The sequence below is a fragment of the Hoplias malabaricus genome, chromosome 18 (assembly GCF_029633855.1).
Source record: "Hoplias malabaricus isolate fHopMal1 chromosome 18, fHopMal1.hap1, whole genome shotgun sequence".
Taxonomy (NCBI): domain Eukaryota; kingdom Metazoa; phylum Chordata; class Actinopteri; order Characiformes; family Erythrinidae; genus Hoplias; species Hoplias malabaricus.
In genome coordinates this window covers 35,725,606-35,746,039 of record NC_089817.1, presented here as the reverse complement: position 1 = coordinate 35,746,039, position 20,434 = coordinate 35,725,606, and the positions used below count along the sequence as shown (strand labels likewise).

Genomic DNA, 20,434 nt, shown 5'->3' with positions numbered 1-20,434 from the left:
CATCAAAACCAGTGCAAACACAAGGGGGTGTGTTCACTGAAGAGAACCAAGTTTCTAAGAATCCTGAACGGAACCGGTTCAAAACCAGAGATAATTTGGTGCAAAAGGGCTAAGGGAGAACACCTCAGGTGACCTGAGGAGAGGATCCCACCCGAACCCTGAGCCCCACACGACTGTGGTCCACTTACAGAGGAATCGTCTTAATAAACTATACCTACAGTGAGCAGCGTTCTGTGTCACTGATGAAGGACTAGAGGACGAGCGACACACACTGTGCAGCGACAGATGAGCTACTGTCTCTGACTCTACATCTACAAGGTGGACCAACGAGGGAGGAGTGTCTCACAGAGTGGACAGAGAGTGGACACCGGGTTTAAAAACTCCAGCAGCACTGCTGTGTCTGATCCACTCTACACCAGCACAACACACACTAACACACCACCACCACGTCAGTGTCACTGCAGCGCTGAGAGTGATCCACCATGGACAATGAGTGTTGAAACAAGGAGTTTACACTGAAAGCTGGAGATGGACAGCAGTAGTGAGGGGCTTTCAATAAACAGATGTGAGGGAGGACAGCAGGAATGTCAACTATGCACAAAAACAAAGTCTGATAATGGTGATCATACACCACTAATAATAATCCTCAGCACGTGTTTACGAATACCGTCCTCAAACTTTTATAATCTCTTTATTTCTTCATGTAATTTAGCTTTAAATATTTAACACTGCAGTCAGGACCGAGGCCGTGGGCAGCAGGTGTGTTCTAACTGAATACAATCACATCTCCCAGTCATTCGGGATCATTTTAGAATATTTTTACTGGTCCATCTGCTGGGAGCAGCCCCTGTGTTCAGAGGATAAATGTATAATGATCCATCCATCCATTTATCCATCCGTCCTTTCACTCGCTCATGAAACTGACTCTATTTCACTGTAAATATCTTCAAACCTTGAGCTAATTAAAGCTTGTAGCTGCTCCCAGCATTTTCTTTTTTGTTGAAGCAGATGTGACACTCCTGCAGTAAACCTGTCAGCACAGCAGGACACACACACACACACACACACACACACACACACACACATACACACACACACATACGCACACACAAGCCTGTCCTAACATGCATCACACCAAAACTTAACGTTCATAGCCTTGAGAATGAACATTATTATTGTTCTTATATGAACAGTTGTTATTATTTATAGCAGTAATGTTTAGAAGTAGAGTAACAACTGTGCTCCTCTTTTGCTGCAGGGACAGCTCCTCTGTTCTGCGAAGGACATTTCACTAGATGTTGTGACATTGTTGTGAGGATTTCTTGGCGTTCAGCCACAGTAACATGGCCCTGATTTTAAACGCTGATGTGGATCTCAGATCATCCCTAAGTTATTGGATGTTGCTCCATCGCTTCAGAGGATGATATTCCACCATTTCACAGCTCAGAGGCGGGGGAGGGGTGGCTGTACATCTCTATTACCACCTCTTCCTGTAGTGCAGAGCGACAGACCGTACTGGACGTGTTATTTTGAGCATTGTACAGTGAGAGAACGGAAATTCTGCCAACCAAATCCATCCCAAATTAATTATGGACAAGAAGTACGTAATGCAATTGAAATGGCTAAGTTTAGAGGTTTACTTAAGTGCTTCATGGCCCAGTGTTTGGTACATTTCTCCTCATCTGATATGAATGGTTTGCTTTTAAAACTCGTCTAAGAGAACAACCATAACATCTTCATTTATTCATTATCTGTAACCCTTATCCAGTTCAGGGTTGCAGTGGGTCCAGAGCCTATCTAGAGTCATTGGGCGCAAGGGGGCACCAGCCCTTCACAGGGCAACACATACACACACTTTTGAGCCGCCAATCCACCTACCAACGTGTGTCCACACTCCTCACAGACAGTCACCCGGAGGAAACCCACGCAGACACAGAGAGAACACACCACACTCCTCACAGACAGTCACCCGGAGGAAACCCACGCAGACACAGGGAGAACACACCACACTCTTCACAGACAGTCACCCGGAGGAAACCCACGCAGACACAGAGAGAACACACCACACTCCTCACAGACAGTCACCCGGAGGAAACCCACGCAGACACAGAGAGAACACACCACACTCCTCACAGACAGTCACCCGGAGGAAACCCACGCAGACACAGAGAGAACACACCACACTCTTCACAGACAGTCACCCGGAGGAAACCCACGCAGACACAGAGAGAACACACCACACTCCTCACAGACAGTCACCCGGAGGAAACCCACGCAGACACAGAGAGAACACACCACACTCCTCACAGACAGTCACCCGGAGGAAACCCACGCAGACAGAGAGAACACACCACACTCCTCACAGACAGTCACCCGGAGAAAACCCACGCAGACACAGAGAGAACACACCACACTCCTCACAGACAGTCACCCGGAGGAAACCCACGCAGACACAGAGAGAACACACCACACTCCTCACAGACAGTCACCCGGAGGAAACCCACGCAGACACAGAGAGAACACACCACACTCCTCACAGACAGTCACCCGGAGGAAACCCACGCAGACACAGAGAGAACACACCACACTCCTCACAGACAGTCACCCGGAGAAAACCCACGCAGACACAGAGAGAACACACCACACTCCTCACAGAGGACTCGAACCCAAAACCTCCAGGTCCTTGAAACAATGTGACTGCGACCCTACCTGCTGCACCACCATGCCGTCCCACAATTACGAATAATGAATGATTATTTTGTTGTATTTATGACCCTCACTCTTCAGAGACGAGGCTTGTGCTGTAATATGCTCCAGTGTTAAAGCTAGGATATTTATTCTAACGCCGCAGGGAGCTTGTTCCTCTCTTGTTTTCTGAGCACTGTTTATATTTGGTGTGTGATTGTGCTTTGGCTAAAACTGTTTTTTCTCAGTGTTTACAACAGACTTCTTTGTGTTCAGTGCCGTCTTAGTTATAGTCAAAGCACAGCACGTCCAAATTAATTATGGACAAGAAGTACGTAATGCAATTGAAATGGCTAAGTTTAGAGGTTTACTTAAGTGCTTCATGGCCCAGTGTTTGGTACATTTCTCCTCATCTGATATGAATGGTTTGCTTTTAAAACTCGTCTAAGAGAACAACCATAACATCTTCATTTATTCATTATCTGTAACCCTTATCCAGTTCAGGGTTGCAGTGGGTCCAGAGCCTATCTAGAGTCATTGGGCGCAAGGGGGCACCAGCCCTTCACAGGGAGAACACATACACACACTTTTGAGCCGCCAATCCACCTACCAACGTGTGTCCACACTCCTCACAGACAGTCACCCGGAGGAAACCCACGCAGACACAGAGAGAACACACCACACTCCTCACAGACAGTCACCCGGAGGAAACCCACGCAGACACAGGGAGAACACACCACACTCCTCACAGACAGTCACCCGGAGCAGGAATTGAACCCACAACCTCCAAGCCCCTGGAGCTGTGTGACGCTACCTGCTGCACCACCGTGCTGCCACCATAACATCTTTAATTTTGATAATTGAACATTCAGTGAACCGTTACAATTAGGACTCTTATTTTGAAACAGCATCCCTCATTGTTAAAGCAGGTGCCTTTAATACAGGTATTTCTGCAGCACACCTTCAAACGACTGCAAAGTTTCAACCTCTTCCATCAGGCTCTCTCTACAGACTCCCAAAGATACGCTGCAGTAGTTTAAATAACTGTTGTCCCCAGTGCAGTTGTGCTGATGAATAAGAGGGACATTCATTCATTAAAGTTAATGCAGTGTCAATCTGTATCTTTCACTGAGTTTGAACTGTGGATGTAAAACTGTACTAACCTGAACCAGGCAGCTGCGCAGTGCTTGCCACAGGGATGGAGCCACAGTGAGAGAGGTTCCTGGTGCAGCTCCGTATGTTTATTGGATGATATCAGGAACGTGTTTGTTCTCCAGGCCACTGAGGGGCGCTGATGTCCCTCATTCACAGCAGCAGCACCGTCTAAGCCTTAAAAAGCCGTTGTATACAGCGACTGTATCGTTATTAAAGTATTGTAATAATACTAATGTATCTTTTAGAATCTTAATAACTTTATTCAGGGTTGGAGTCTGGGTCGTACTGGGGTTTCGGCGAAGTCCGGGGTGTGTAATGGAGGTTGTACGGCAGTGTTTTTGAGGCTCGGCTGCTGTGGAAGTAAACACTTTTAGGTTTTAAGGACATTTTTGTGGGGAAAATGATCTCTCAGGTGTTTATTTTGTCCTCTAAAGGAGACCACCTCATTTACAAAGACTGTATCCTTCATATAAGGTCCATTAGAGGAGTGTGTTTTCTAAAATGCAGTGGAGTTCACGTAGCAGCGAATGTAAACATTATCTCCATTTCTCCGTAGTCTGTTTATTCCGAACGTTGGGCTTAATCTTAACATTGGTGCTGGGGAGTAATGTTAATATCTTGTGTTTTAATGAATGTTTTTGAGGTTAAATCGTGTGGAAAACTGAGCCACTTTAATTGGAGGAAACGTCCATTTACTCAAAAGAATGAACAATAATCTCCATAAAGTTAAACGGGGTGCTGAGGGGCAGCTACTGCTTTACGTCACAAACCGCCCTCAGCCCTGGGCTGTGGAGCAGAGGAACTGTTCTCGAGTGATGCAGCTCCACCCTGTGACTTTGAATCCAGAACTTATCCAGCCTCAGCACCTGACCTCATAAATGCCCTTGTGCTATGAAATCCTCACAGCAATGTTCCAGTGTTTAGTGTTACAGCAGCGAAATGAGGATAAAAGATATACCTCAATTTACAGTTTCTTCACACGTGTGTAGTGCAGTAAAGACTTCTTTTGAAGAGCACTGTTCACCTGTACAGGTGTGTGGAGCTAGAACATGTGGACGGGGTAAATCACAGTCTATACCTGCTGAGGTTATCAGGTGTGTGTGTATGTCTTTGACTCTTTTATCCAGTCCGTGGAGAAGCAGATAAAGATGCTATCAGTGTGTTTTATGAGATGGTTACGGCGCTGAGTGGAGATCAGCCTCCTGTCGTCATGGTAACATCTGTATTTGGACTTTACAGAGTTTGTACTGTTTCTGTCAGTGTTTAATATTGGATACGATCTCTAGGAAGTCATTTATATGTGTTGTTTCTGTCTGGGCAAACTTTGCATCTCTGTTTATATTTCTATATATTCCTGAAGTTGGCGGGGCAACATAAGTGGTCCCAATGCCATAAAAAAACGTACTTTCATTTCCATTCAAGACAGATCAGACAGATTTAGAGAATGCAGTGTTTTGACCCGTCACTGATGATAGGACGTGTAGGAATGCTTATAAACGACTGACACTGTTGCCTTCTCTGTTCTCCAGAGCCATAAAGATCTGCACTTCATTCACGTCAAACAGGGGGGACTTTACTGGGTTGCGTCCATGAAAATAAACGCCTCTCCGTTCACCATCATAGAGTTCCTCAACAGGTGAATATCATTTACCTGCTTCAGACGACTTCTGTATGTCTTACTCTATCATCGCTGTTTGAACAAATGCCCATAGAGTTACAAAGAAGTAACTGTTCAGGAAGTGTGTGTGAGTGTGTATGGCCCTGTGAAGGACTGGCGCCCCCTCCAGGGTGTGTTCCTACCTTGCGCCCATTGATTCTGGACCCACTGCCGCCCTGAACTGGATAAGAGTCACAGACAGTGAATGAATAACTTTTTAGCTGTAGCTAACGCTCTCCTAAGATTCTGTGTACGTTAATAAAGCAAGACTTCACTCATGTTGTCAGTTTGGACCACGACGGTAGATGAATGTAACGTATGGAGTTGATCAATTATATAAAAATACAAATCACTTTGTTGATGTCGGGTCAAAAATCATTCTTCCTCAATGACTTTTAGCTTGTAGTGATTTTGAAATGAAATGTAACACTGGGGTTAAATATCTTTCAGGCTCGCGGCTCTTACTAAAGACTACTGCGGTAGTCTGAGTGAGAAATCCGTCCGCATGAACTTCACCCTGATCTACGAGCTCTTGGACGAGATGGTGGTGAGTGTTAAAGTCGACGTGGAGGATGAGCAACACTGTCACTATCACTGTTATTATTATTATTGTTATCATTATTACAGTGTTGAACAGTGACTGCTGATACTGTACATTTCTGTCAGTAGTTTGATCAAAGGATGGACCCCTGTGAGTTCCTTGAGGGAGTTTTTCTGCGGCTGTGGCCTTCGGCTGCTCACATTGATCTGTTCTGATACTAATTCTGTAAAGCTGCTTTGTAACATCAGTTGTAAACAGCTCTATATAAATACATTTTGATTGATTGATTGATTGATAGCAGTGGTTCTCAGATTTGTAAACCAAGTACAACCCACAGTCAAATCACAATCACAGAAACACCCACACACCACACCACCACTATAGCTGTACACAGTAGACATACATACGCCTTTAATGAAAGGGCTGAGCCCTGCCGTGCCGAGGGAGGGACAAGATCTCTGAGCTATGAACGCGGGTCTGGCTCAGGATCCGTTTTGTGACGACACTTGGTCTTGGTTTTGTCGTCTTCAAAGGCCTCAGTGTTATTAGATGGTTCATGAGACTTGGAAAATAACTAATGCACAACACACATTCATTTTATTTAAAAAAAAAGAATTGTGAAAACTGCCTGTAATTTACACAATTATTCAGTCATTTTTCAGTGAAATACCACCTCAGGACGCTTCACGCACCTTAGTTGGAGAACCACCGCTTTAAAGTATTCACCAGGGAAACAGGACATTATTTAATTTGCCTCTTTCCTCTCCGACCTTCTTCAGTCCACTCTCAGGTCTTCTCCTGGACTTCTCACCATTCCCTCGGATAATCTCCACAGCTTTGGAGCTCCAGCTTTCTCCAGACTCGCTCCACGTCTCTGGAGCTCTCTCCCATCACACTTTCTTCCAACAAACAAACTTTCTGTCTCTGTTTAAATCCAGCCTTAAACACATCTGTTGTGTCTCGGTTATAACTCACCGCTGTCCATCAACATTTCCTTCCTTGTCTCTGATGCTCAGTGTTACTCAGTGCAGTCTGTGAGCACCTTTGGGTGCTTTAACACACCATTCACATGTAAAACACAGATAAAACATGTGTGTAGACGGTGAAATATCAAAACTTCTTGGAGGTAAACTGTAGGATTATTAGCTGGACTTTCTGTTTTTATCTGTACTTCACCTACAACGTACTTGGAGGTGGGTTTCTACTCTTGTCTCTTTCTTTGTACTGAATAGTGGAACCCTTTCTCTTTTGGACTCTGACCGTTAGGATTATGGATACATACAGACCACCTCCACCGACATCCTGAAGAACTTCATCCAGACGGAGGCCGTCAGCTCCAAACCCTTCAGTCTGTTTGACCTCAGCAACGTTGGCCTGGTGAGAACGTGTGAGAACTCATCGGCGCTGGAGGAAAAACTCCAGGGGCGGCTTTAACATTTGTTCCGTAGTTATTTCTGTGCGTGAACTGTTTTCTCCTTCTGTTGTGTTCTGCCGCAGTTTGGAGCGGAGACTCAGCAGAGTAAAGTAGCCCCCAGTGCCGCAGCCTCTCGCCCCATCATGTCCCATCACAGCGAACAGGTACGGCCCGCCGGCCACTTTTAACAGAACAGTGACGTGAAGAAGAGATTTTCACGAAGAAGGTAGTAGTGCTTAGGTCCATAGAATTTACAGATGTTACAGTGGGTTCCTTCCTCACCGTCTCATTTAAAAACATAAATGAGTTTCCTGCAAATACCCAGGCTTTAAAAACTGTGCTTTGGGGAGTTTTGAAGTTCATTTATTCATTATCTGTAACCCTTATCCAGTTCAGGGTCGCGGTGGGTCCAGAGCCTACCTGGAATCATTGGGTACAAGGCGGGAACACACCCTGGAGGGGGCGCCAGTCCTTCACAGGGCAACACACACACTCACACATTCACTCACACACTCACACCCACGCAGACACAGAGAGAACACACCACACTCCTCACAGACAGTCACCCGGAGGAAACCCACGCAGACACAGAGAGAACACACCACACTCCTCACAGACAGTCACCCGGAGGAAACCCACGCAGACACAGAGAGAACACACCACACTCCTCACAGACAGTCACCCGGAGGAAACCCACGCAGACACAGAGAGAACACACCACACTCCTCACAGACAGTCACCCGGAGGAAACCCACGCAGACACAGAGAGAACACACCACACTCCTCACAGACAGTCACCCGGAGGAAACCCACGCAGACACAGAGAGAACACACCACACTCCTCACAGACAGTCACCCGGAGGAAACCCACGCAGACACAGGGAGAACACACCACACTCCTCATAGACAGTCACCTGGAGCGGGACTCGAACCCACAACCTCCAGGCCCCTGGAGCTGTGACAGAGACACTATCTGCTGCTCCACCATGCTGCCCTTAATTTTGAAGTTGTGGGATTTTAAAGTTTGCAGCTGGATTCTAATTTAGATGTGAAAACATGAGCTAAACTTCTGTTGCCTGTAATATGACATGGTTAAGAATAAATACAGTTTTAAAATTAGTTTAAAACTCTTTGGAGTGTGTATGTACTCACACCACATGTAGAGATTATATCTGGGGGCACGCACACGCACGCACACACACACACACACCCACACGCACGCACACACACACACGCACACACACCCACACACACGCACACACACACACTCCCACACACACGCACGCATACGCACACACACACACGAACACACGCGCACACACAGACGCACACACACATGCATACACACACACACACACATGCATATACACGAAAAAATACACACACGCACGCACACACACACGCACGCACGCGCACACACGCACATACACGAAAAAACGCTTGCACACGCACACACATACACGAAAAAATACACGCACACACCCACGCACACACACGCATATACACGAAAAAATACACACACACACACGCATACACACGCACGCACACACACACACGCATACACGCACGCAGGCACACACGCACATACACGAAAAAACGCTTGCACACACACGCGCGCGCACACACGCATACACGCACGCAGGCACACACGCACATACACGAAAAAACGCTTGCGCACACACACACGTGCGCGCACACGCGCATATACACGAAAAAATACACACACATACATACACACACACACTAGACTCACGAATCTGCCCCGGTATAAACAGTAATACGACTGTACTGTATTCATCTCTAAATGAAGAGCATGGTGCTTATTTTCTGTGTGTGTTTGCTGTGTTCACAGGGAGGAAAGAATGAGATCTTTGTCGACGTGGTGGAGCGGCTCTCTGTGGTGATCGGCTCCAACGTGAGTGAGGAAGGGAGTTTGATGTGACTCTGACGCTGAGACTTTATTGAACAGAGTTATGACGGATCTGTCTGCTCTTTCTCCTTTAAACCAGGGCGTCCTGATGAAGGCAGATGTGGAGGGAGAGATCCGGGTCAAATGCTTCCTCCCGACATGTTCAGGCGAGGAAACAGCACACAGAAGGGTTCTCAAATCTCCAACACTGTGTCTTTACAGCAGCAGATAAAAACGATCTTCATTTGAAGTCCAAGTTCATGTGAAAACACTACATTTCAAGTTTCTGTTAGTCCATCGTTCATGAGGGTTTCACAGAGTGTAACGAGCAGGACTCAGACTCTCAGTGACGCAACGCACAATAGCACCCCCTTGTGGAGCAGCCTCTAAATGTGTTTGAGTGTGTGAGAATAGCACCATTTGTGACGCAAATCTTAACCGTGAGTGAATTAGTGTGTCTGTGTGTCTGTGTCTGTGTGTGTGTGTGTGTGTGTGTGAGTTATGGTTAGTTAGGATGTTCCATATCTAAAAACATGGAGATAGAGAGTTCTGTTCCAGCAGTGAACATATTCTCATTCAGTGCTGTGGTTCTAACCCCTTTCAGAGATGAGGATTGGGCTGAATGAGGAGTTCAGTATCGGAAAGTCTCAGCTGAGAGGTGAGTGGTCCACTAATCACCCAACAGCTGAATAAATCATAAATTCAATATACATTCATTACAGGTGAATAAATAGATCTGATTGTCTGTCTCTCTCTCTCTCTCTCTCTCTCCCCGCCTCTCTCTCTCTCTCGCTCTCCCCGCCCCTCTCTCACTCTCTCTCTCGCTCTCTCTCTCGCTCTCTCTCTCGCTCTCTCTCTCTCGCTCTCTCTCTCTCTCTCGCTCTCTCTCTCTCTCTCTCTCCGACCCTCTCTCTCACTCTCTCGCTCTCTCTCTCTCCCCGCCCCCTCTCTCACTCTCTCTTTCTCTCTCCCCGCCCCTCTCTCTCACTCTCTCTCTCTCTCTCTCCCTCTCCACCCCTCTCTCTCGCTCTCTCCCCCCTCACTCCCCCTCTCTCTCTCTCTTGCTCGCTCTCTCTCTCTCTCTCCCCCCTCTCTCTCACTATCTCTCTCTCTCTCTCTCTCACTATCCCCCCCCCTCTCTCTCTCCCCCCCCTCTCTCTCACTATCTCTCTCTCTCTCTCTCTCACTATCCCCCCCCCCCTCTCTCTCTCTCTCTCTCTTGCTCGCTCTCTCTCTCTCTCTCCCCCCCTCTCTCTCACTATCTCTCTCTCTCTCTCTCTCTCTCTCTCTCTCTCTCTCCCTCCCTCTTCCTCTCTCTCTCTCTCTCTCTCTCTCTCAGGTTATGGTACATCGGTACATGTTGATGAATGTAGTTTTCATCAGTCTGTGAAGCTTGATGAATTTGACACATACAGGATTTTGAAAGTTTGCCCCAGTCAAGGAGAGGTAAGGCTACACACACACACACACACACACACACACTGGTTTTTAACACATTGTCAGAATGTACATGTGTTACTCTAAGCCTGACAAGTATTAATAAATAACCATAAATGTCCCATGTCTGATTTATCCTTAAACCCAAAAGCAAACAAAGTCAGGAGCTGGTCATGGTCCTGTACTGTTCCTGTTTTATTTGGAGTTACTACAGCATCAGGTCATTTTTCTTCTGAAATCGTAACAAATACAAAAGAACAATTCTATATAAAAATGTTGTTTGTGCTTCAGCAAACTCTGATGCAGTATCAGCTGAGTGACGAGCTGCCGTGCGCCCCTCCGTTCCGCCTCTTCCCCACAGTGGAGAAGGACTACGGCAGCAGGTACGTGCACCGCCACCGGCCACACACTCAGAAATTATCACGGTTGAAGAATGAAACGCACCTCACCCCTCAACATCGGGCATCTCTTCCCCGCAGGTTATTAATCTTCCTCAAGCTGCGCTGCGACCTGCCGCCGAAAAGGTACACTGCCCTGCGCTGAACCTAAACACACACACATTAGGAGGCCTTAGTTACATCTGCTCAGATTTGCTGCAGTGCCCCATAAACTTAGTGAGTCCCTGCCTCCACTGAAATGTACACTTTGTAATTGATACAAATTCTTATGAAAATAAACTGACAAACCACCTTTAAAACTGAATTATTAAGTGATAAGTATAATGTAAGTACCCTGCGCCCCACTGTGGAAACACTGACTTAAACAAAGTGGACGAGAAGAGCTTTGTGTATGTTTTAGTTATTTAAGTCTAAAGCACCTCGTCTGATCCTGTTGTTGCAGCACGGCCATCAATGTTTCTGTTACTGTCCCAGTCCCAAAGGGTTCCTTAAGGTACGCTACAGTTATAACACTTCCATTTCACGTTAAGACACTGTAGCACGTAGGAGTAACTGTGACTGAATGTGCTTCCTTGGTTCTGGCGGTAATTGTATTATTGATGAGAGCTATCTCTTATGACTTTTATATAATATGTAATACATGCTGTCACTTTTATACCATTTTCATTCTATAACACAAAGAAAACAGCATCATTGCCTCCTCTTTCCTGTGTCCAGTCTCTCTCAGGAGCTGAGCAGTCCAGAGCAGACGGCCGAACTCCAGCTTAAACACAAAGCCGTCCTCTGGTCGATCCCACGATTCCATGGAGGCTCTCAGCTCTCTGCTCTGTTCAAGGTGACAGCGAAATACAGTTTAAACTCTAGTTCTGCTCTGGATCCGTCAGACAGTGACCTGTAAAGGTTCTTCAGTGTTGTTAATAATCATAATAATAATAATAATAGAGGAGTGTTGTGTGTTCTCCCTGTGTCTGCGTGGGTTTCCTCCGGGTGCTCCTTCCTCCCACACTACAAAAACAACTCAAAAGTGTCCGTACGTGTGAGTGAGTGTGTGAGTGTGTGTCGCCCTGTGAAGGACTGGCGCCCCCTCCAGGGTGTGTTCCCGCCTTGCACCCAGTGATTCCGGGTAGACTCCGGACTCGTGTTATATATATATTACTGCTATTAATTATCTCCAATACATTATTCAGTGTCAGTTATGAACTACTCAATATTTATTACCAACGACTTAAATTATCTTCTATACGTTTTTCTGTACAGAAAAGTAATGGTTAAATGATTGTTTGAAGGGTTAAAAACCACTGGAATCTTCTTGTAATCAGTTGTAATCAGTTCTGGACGTGATATTGACCCCTAACATGGCTTGTTTCTGCAGGTGGAGGTCCCTGGACTAAGCTCCGCCTCTTTCCTGGAGGTGGGGCCGGTCAGTTTGAGTTTTGAACTTCCCAAACAGACCTGTACAGGACTTCAGATACGATTCCTGCGTCTCTCTCCCACGCAGCAGGGGCTTTCACAGCGCTGGGTGCGATACGTCACACACTCCGACTCCTACACCATCCGCATCTGACACACACACACACACACACACACCTCTGATGGACGTCACTGCTGTAAACACTTTCTGACCTCTGACCTCTTGTGTGCGCCCAAAATGACCTGGACTTAAGGAGGAGCTGTTTCTGATCAAAACTGAACAACGTGGAGAAACACATCTGTTCTAACGAAGTTACGTCTTTTGTTTGTGTTTCAGAGAATAAACGTGGACTCACTTTTATAAAATTGAAGGGTTTTGTTGGATATAACACACTTTGCTCTAACTGTAAGTTTATTTATAATAATAATAATTAATAATAATAGCTCATATTTATGACTGTGCTGCTTCAAAACCCAAAGATGTTTGATTTGATATAGTTTCATTTAAAGATGGACGTCTGGTTCCATTCACACTCTGAATGTTACTGACTCTAGCTTTCTTTACTCTATTCGTCTTAAATGTGTAGTTTAGGGATTTACCCTTTAATCTCAGACGTATTTGATGTTGATTTGAGATGGACACAGGAAGGCTCTCCGTAAACAGTGTGGTTCTGTGTGAACAGTGAAGGGACTTCAACATTAGGCAGAATTTACCACAAAGCTTTAATTCTGAGAGAAGCACCGTGTTCCTGTCCACGTCCGTTTCAGACTGTAGCTCTTCAAATGTCCACTAGGTGTAGTCTGCGCCTCTAAATAAATCAGAGACCGAGTTCTTGGTTCATGGCCCTCTCCGTTGACCTCAGACTCACTCCGTCTCTGATGTTACACTGCGGCTCCAGGTAAAATACATCAGCGGCGTTAATAAAACAGTACTCAGCTGATTGGTGGTTTCGATGTTTACTTTGTCCTCACTTTCATGTTGCATCCTTATTTCCACTTTTCTACTAAAACTTCAGAGACTCACGAGCTCAGATTTATAAGGAGCTGACACATGTGGAAACATCTGTAATGTTGGGATGTGTTTTGTTATCATGCCCAATGCCAAGTGTGAGCTAGAGGCATATAAGGCATACCCCCCCCCCCACACACACACACACACACACACACACAATCCCTCCACTGAGCCTCTGTGATGAGTTGAGTGCCCTTTAGAGAACTAATAATCCAATATCTGATATGTCTGTGGTTGGATGCTATCAAATCCTCTGCACAGCAGTGTTCCAGTTTCTAGAAGAGGTTTCCCAGGGGAAGGGACGATCTTATTGCAGTGAAAAAGTTCAGAAGATCGTGTTCAATTCCAAAACTGTCCGAGGAACTACAACACACCGAGTTTATAATGGAACTGAAACACGGCGAGAGCTGAGCGACAGTGAGCTGCTAAATAACTTCATTAAACCACATTTTACCACCGAAAGATTCAGGAAATGTGGCCATGTTCCTCTCTTCATAATTTAAAGTAAGAAGATGTAGGAAATCTCTTGCTAATGCTTCCGTTTTAGCCGTGGCTCAGTTACGGCAGATTAAGGATTTCAAGCCGGGCTTCGAGCCTCTTTCCCGGCTGCGCTCTGACACTTGGCCGGGGCGTTGCGGGTGTCTACATTTTTTAGATCTTTATAAAGGCGACTTGGTGATATTGGTCTATTGGAGTTTAATAATGCTGTGTTTTGTTGAATGATTGTGAAATATATCTGGTTTTTAAGGTTTGTTTACAGCGTTGGAACACGGCTAAAGCGAAAGCGTATCAACAGGCGGCTAGTTACACGGGAAGGAGGCGGGGATATGTAAATGAGCGCATTGTTTACCTAGTGTGATTGGACGCTCTGCGCTGAAAGGGTGTGGCAAGCGCTGTTGGTGTCAGTTTACGCCGCTTTTACAACTGAACTCAGTTGAAGGCAGAAGCATGGTGAGAGCCGGACTCAGAGCAGCTCCACAACACAAACACAACAAACTAAAGTAAAACATAAAAACCACACCGACTTTCACAAGAGAACACTTCTGGGAATTTAACAATGTTTATCTGCTTTTAGTTTAAAGTGAAAAAGCTGTGGAAATTCTCTCTCTAAAGCTTCAAACAGCCATGGCCGAGCAGCGTCAGCTGGTGGATTTCGACCCGGACTTCGAGCCTCTTTCCCGGCCGCGCTCTTGCACTTGGCCGCTGCCCAGACCGGAGATCTGCGAGGCAGGTGGTTCGAGCACATCTTCCCCTGCGCCTTCAGTGAAGCAGGAGCCGAGCAATGTGGACTATATCAGCGGCTTGAGCCTGCTGGAAGAGCCGGAGGACTTTCCGGAGGATGGGAAAGAGTTTGTTCCGTGCTTCCAGCAGCCCCTGCTCCAGCAGCAGAGTCCCAGGCCGGTGCAGCAGCAGCAGCAGCAGCAACAATCGCAGCCGCAACAGGTGCCTCTCCCGGGCAGCGGAAGAGCAGCTCCTCCCGCAGGAACGCCTGGGGCAACATGAGCTACGCGGATCTGATCACCAAAGCCATCGAGAGCTCCCCGGAGAAGCGTCTAACCCTCAGTCAGATCTACGAGTGGATGGTGAAGAGTGTGCCTTACTTCAGGGACAAGGGGACAGCAACAGCTCAGCTGGGTGGAAGGTAAAATTACACATTAAAGTTGCAGTCAGTCATTTTTAACCCCTGAAAAGTAGCACATCTTATATTTGATATGTTTTCATAAAGTGCGTCTCACGTGAGATGACAATTCAAACTGCTCTGAAGTCCCCGAATGATCCAGTGTAGGCTCCTCACCGCGGGGTCAGCCATGTTTTAAATTCAATTAAAACAAGGTCGGGAAAAATGACTGACTGCTCCTTTAAAGTCTCTCTCACATCTTGAGTTAATGAATACTACTATAGCTTCACTTTATTTACAGTACACTATATAACCAGAGTTAGTCCTGGGTCACAGACACCACTCCACTTCACCTCAGAGCTCCATCACCGCTGAGAACAGTCCTGGGGGGGGGGGGAGAGCTGCTCCAGAGCATCATCCCGAATGTTCCTCCACACTGCGTCTGTCCAAAAGGTGCAGCGTAAAGCAGCTGCGTTTATAAGATATGCGTTACATGTAATAACAATGAGACTTTCTAATAACCTGAGATGTAAGACAGCTACAGTTCACCTGCACTTACAAATGCGACTGTTAGTGAACAACATGCACCACAAGCTTCAGCTTAAACAGAGAAACAAGGCGAATAAAGAGAGAGTGCAACACCTCATTGTTCCACATGCAACAACAATGAGAGGTGGTACTTCATCTGTAATTAAGATAAGTGTAATGTGCTATTAAACACCATGTAATAACACTTTCATAATTACACTGTAAAGGGTGATGTAACTGAGCTGTGTGTGAGAGAGCGAGTGTGTAACTGTCGTGAAAAGATGTTATTGTGAGTCGAGAGCTGGACGTGAAGTCCCCTGGCGTCGTGTGGTTTGTTTGGGTTTTCTGGGACTAGAGTTGGCTGGGGTTTATTGTACACACACACACGTGTGTGTTTTGCAGGCTATAAGTACGTTTCCCTGTGTGTGTGAAGTATCAGATCAGTGCTGCTGTAATCGATTGGGCTTGAGAAATAGTGAGTGGTTTAAAGTGAGGTTCTAGATTTCACTGAAATATACGACACATTTTTTCATCACGGAGAATCACCACCAAACGACACTGGAACCATGGATTCAGATGGTCATTTTCTCCCGTGGCCTGGACGTATCAGAGGCTCTTTAATAAACCTGTTATAAACATGGCCACCACATGTAGGGGACCCACTCTGTGGAGCATAAGTTGTTTCGTTCAGGGACCACAAAGCATCGTGACTCTCTGTGATGTGGGAAGTAGATTACTGAAAAGAAAGCGGTGCAAATCTAATGAGATGTGTTTCACGAGTGTTTAAAGCTACAGTTCTGGTGGCGTAAATGACTGATTGCCCATTTAAATGTTGAGGGTTCTTTATAGAACCGTTTTTTAAGGCCGTACAGAAGCGAGCGACTTCCTTGCTGAACGTCTGTGAGCGGAAACGTGAGGTTAGATGAGGTTACGTGAGAATGTCCGACGCTGACAGCAGGCACAGAGATGTTTCAGTATGAGTAATCCAGGAGAGGAAGGTGAGGTATGTAGAGGTAGAGCGTGTGTGTGTGTGTGTGATTATAGTTTCAGTAAGTGAGTCATTTTTAGAAGCCGACATTTAACCTGATAAGATCTTTACTCTGTACTTGGTTCATAGATTTCAATGCATTTTACTCTAATTACAGAATTGGCGTCGGATTCTTCACTTTAAATGACGCACACTTTAGAAACTAATTAAAAAACAGTGCAAATGGAAAGGCAGTGTTCATACTTTCTACAGGTACCAAGAATTTTTTTGCTTCAGACGTCCACAGAGCAACATTCGAGTTGGGTTTTCAAGAGAAGTCCTTTACAGAAACAGCGCTGAGTGTTTTATCACATTTTACAGAATGTCTCAGCTTTTCTGGGTCTTTTTTCACGTAGGACACCGCTCTCACCGAGAATCAGTGAAAACAGAAGACTGTATTTCTGTTGATGTTCTCTTTAATCGAGTCATTTCAAAGCCTTTTCTTTTGCATAGATTTCAACTTTGATCTTTTAGCATTAAATTTCCTAAGAATACGTTTTGTCTTTAAAGTATTTAATAAAGACACTGTAGAAGATATAAAGTGATAAATGGTGTTTGTAGGTGTTTGTGTGATTATTGTCCTGGGAGTTATTAAACTGTACGTATTACTGCTCTCCAAAGAAAAGCATGTATCTCAGGGTTTGAGGAGCTGTTCTTCACTGTGTGTAAGTCTCATGATGAATGACCAATAGAAGTGACTCCTGCTGAAAGCCACAGTTCTGGAGACACCTGTTAGAAGCAGAAACTTTGTGGTGTGTCAAACCCAACAAATTCACATCATTTCATCACGTGAGCTCCTGATTTGCACATAACGCGTTTCTTATCCCCAGCAACCCACGAGAAGAGGTTTCACTGTCAGTGTTTTACAGCACTCTTCGTACAAAGATTTAAAGCGTGTGCGTTAGCTGCTGCAGACGGAGGCTGTGTTTTCACACACACTCGCTCAGGGTCACGTGAGCAGATACTTCAGAGAGTCCTGCTCGGGCTGTGGTCAGTGAGGAAGGCTGTCACAAATCGCTGTGGTTTTACAGCCTGATTTCACATGAGCTAAAATAAGCAAACGGTCGAGTCACTTTAATGAACCTTGCTGCACTCGTTTACCTTCCACTTCTCTCAGCACTCACACGAGCCAGATCCTTCTGTCGCTGTGATAAACACTCAGTTACACTGTGTTACTAACACACACTCGCCAAACTCACTACGAGTAATTCTGCTCTACGGGGGGTCTCGGGTCCTGGGTGGGAGACTCTCCTCGGATCACTGTCTGTGGAGAGTGGGGTGTGTTCTCTCTGTGGGTGCTGTGAGGGTGAGTGTGTGAGTCTGTTTGAGAGGGTGAATGTGAGTCTGAGTGACTTGGTGAGTCTGAGTGAGAGGGTGAGTGTGTGAGTCTGAGTGAGAGGGTGAGTGTGTGAGTCTGTTTGAGAGGGTGAATGTATGAGTCTGAGTGACTTGGTGAGTCTGAGTGAGAGGGGGAGTGTGTGAGTCTGAGTGAGAGGGTGAGTGTGTGAGTCTGAGTGAGAGGGTGAGTGTGTGAGTCTGAGTGACTGGGTGAGTGTGTGAGTCTGAGTGAGAGGGTGAGTGTGCGAGTGAGTGGGAGGGTGACTGTGTGAGTCTGAGTGAGATGGTGACTGTGTGAGTCTGAGAGAGAGGGTGAGTGTGTGAGTCTGAGTGACTGTGTGAGTGTGAGTGACTGGGTGACTGTGTGAGTCTGAGTGAGAGGGTGAGTGTGTGAGAGTGAGTGACTGAGTGAGAGGGTGAGTGTGTGAGTCTGAGTGAGAGGGTGAGCGTGTGAGTCTGAGTGACTGAGTGAATGTGTGAGTCTAAGTGACTGAGTGAGTGTGTGAGTCTGAGTGAGAGGGTGACTGTGTGAGTGAGAGGGTGAGTGTGTGAGTCTGAGGGTGAGTGTGTGAGTGTGAGTGAGAGGGTGTGAGTCTGAGTGAGAGGGTGACTGTGTGAGTGTGCGTCTGAGGGTGAGTGTGTGAGTCTGAGGGTGAGTGTGTGAGTCTGAGTGAGAGGGTGTGAGTCTGAGTGAGAGGGTGACTGTGTGAGTGAGAGGGTGAGTGTGTGAGTCTGAGGGTGAGTGTGTGAGTGTGAGTGAGAGGGTGAGTGTGTGAGTCTGAGGGTGAGTGTGTGAGTGTGAGTGAGAGGGTGAGTGTGTGAGTCTGAGGGTGAGTGTGTGAGTGTGTGAGTCTGAGGGTGAGTGTGTTAGTGTGAGTGAGAGGGTGACTGTGTGAGTGAGAGGGTGACTGTGTGAGTGAGAGGGTGAGTGTGTGAGTGTGAGTGAGAGGGTGTGAGTCTGAGTGAGAGGGTGTGAGTCTGAGTGAGAGGGTGAGTGTGAGTGAGAGGGTGAGCGTGTGTATTAAAGCAGGGACAGAAGCTGAGGATGTTGAGGGGAGTTAGTGACATCAGAAAGCTACAGTTTCCTCGTCCTGTCAGACGTCAGAGCGGCGTTCCTCCCGCCCTGAGCTAAAAATAGCGGAGGGATTAGAGGTGATTACCTGCGTGTCTCAACAGCGTCAGAGTCTCTACATTCCTGCAGCTCGTGGGATGTTTCTCTGGTCTGAGTTCTTTCGTCTGGATCATTACACAGCGTTTCATAAGAAAGACCTCGTAACACAGTTCCACCGTTCCAGTCTGATACGACACGACAGCTGTAAAGGGTTAAAATGCAGAAACAGATAACATCAAGCTTGTATCTGAGGGACAGTCCTGTGTTAAATCACACTCCACTGTGACACTGACCTAACTCTCGCTCTGTGGACGCCTTTGAGCTCAGGACGTGTTTAAAGCAGTGAATTGTTATAAATCCAGAAAATAAACTGTAACTGTGCAGCGGTGTTGGCTCTCGAGCATGGGGCACTTTCTCTGATGTGTCTGAATACTTTAACACACAGAGGCCAGGGAGTGTGTGTCTGATTTTGAGAAGAGACATGTGAAATGTAATGAGTGACACAGTTATCGGACCTGTTCTCACACTCATTATAGAGACGCCTAGGATCTTTCTAGGGTCCCCACAATGTAGTCATTACATTTTTAGGTGGAGACCTGCTGTAAGGTGAGGGTTGGTATTCGAGCTGATTCGACTTTAAAAGTAAAGCTAGGGGTAGGGTGAGTCTTAGCAAAATGAATGTAAATAAACACAATGTCCCCACATTGCATAAAAACACACATTTTGTGTGTGTGTGTGTGTGATAGGAAATACCAGACCTTTCCAGTGATCTCACCGGCGCTGGGCCTACATTTTAATGACTGGCATCTCTCTTCTGTTTTTGGCAGTGTGTGTATGTGTATGTGTGTATGTGTATGTATGTATGTGTGTGTGTGTGTGTGTGTGTGTGTGTGTTTGTGCGAGAGAGAGAGAGAAAGAGAGACTTGTATTATCCCATCGTAAAACCTGTATGCTAACGCTAACACATCATAAAGACTACATTTAACAATATAAACTACTTTTATATTGTTTTCAACACCTCCTCTTTAATTTTTTTCCCTTCATTTTTCACTTCCTCCTTCTCTCTCTCTCTCTCCTCCTCTCTCTCTGTCCCTCTCTTCCTCCCTCCCTCCTTCTCTCTCTCTCCCTCCCTCTCTCTCTCCCTCCCTCTCTCTCTCCCTCCCTCCCTCTCTCTCTCTCAATCTGATAGAGTGT

At 46.2% G+C, this 20,434-nt stretch overlaps 2 protein-coding genes across 3 annotated transcripts in view; both read left to right on the top strand.

Moving 5' to 3' along the window:
- The first annotated feature begins 3,982 nt into the window (after positions 1-3,982).
- Positions 3,983-13,554, top strand: ap4m1 (adaptor related protein complex 4 subunit mu 1). Of its 2 annotated transcripts, XM_066650989.1 has the most exons (15): positions 3,983-4,298; positions 4,968-5,053; positions 5,370-5,476; positions 5,948-6,044; positions 7,305-7,415; positions 7,536-7,616; positions 9,305-9,367; positions 9,462-9,528; positions 9,966-10,019; positions 10,701-10,807; positions 11,090-11,181; positions 11,278-11,322; positions 11,639-11,689; positions 11,914-12,031; positions 12,569-13,553. In XM_066650989.1, the coding sequence occupies exons 1-15, from the start codon at positions 4,241-4,243 to the stop codon at positions 12,758-12,760; spliced, it is 1,329 nt and encodes a 442-aa protein (XP_066507086.1). In that variant the 5' UTR covers positions 3,983-4,240; the 3' UTR covers positions 12,761-13,553. The 2 variants fall into 2 exon arrangements, with proteins under 2 accessions (XP_066507086.1, XP_066507087.1); XM_066650990.1 differs by lacking the exon at positions 11,639-11,689 and having other exon boundaries at positions 12,569-13,554.
- Positions 13,555-14,604: 1,050 nt separating this feature from the next.
- Positions 14,605-20,434, top strand: part of foxo1b (forkhead box O1 b) — a 7,667-nt gene continuing 1,837 nt past the window's right edge. The window contains 3 exon segments of the mRNA XM_066650507.1: positions 14,605-15,026; positions 15,029-15,226; positions 15,229-15,260. Coding sequence (XP_066506604.1) covers positions 14,744-15,026; positions 15,029-15,226; positions 15,229-15,260 — 513 coding nt within the window. The 5' untranslated portion in view covers positions 14,605-14,743.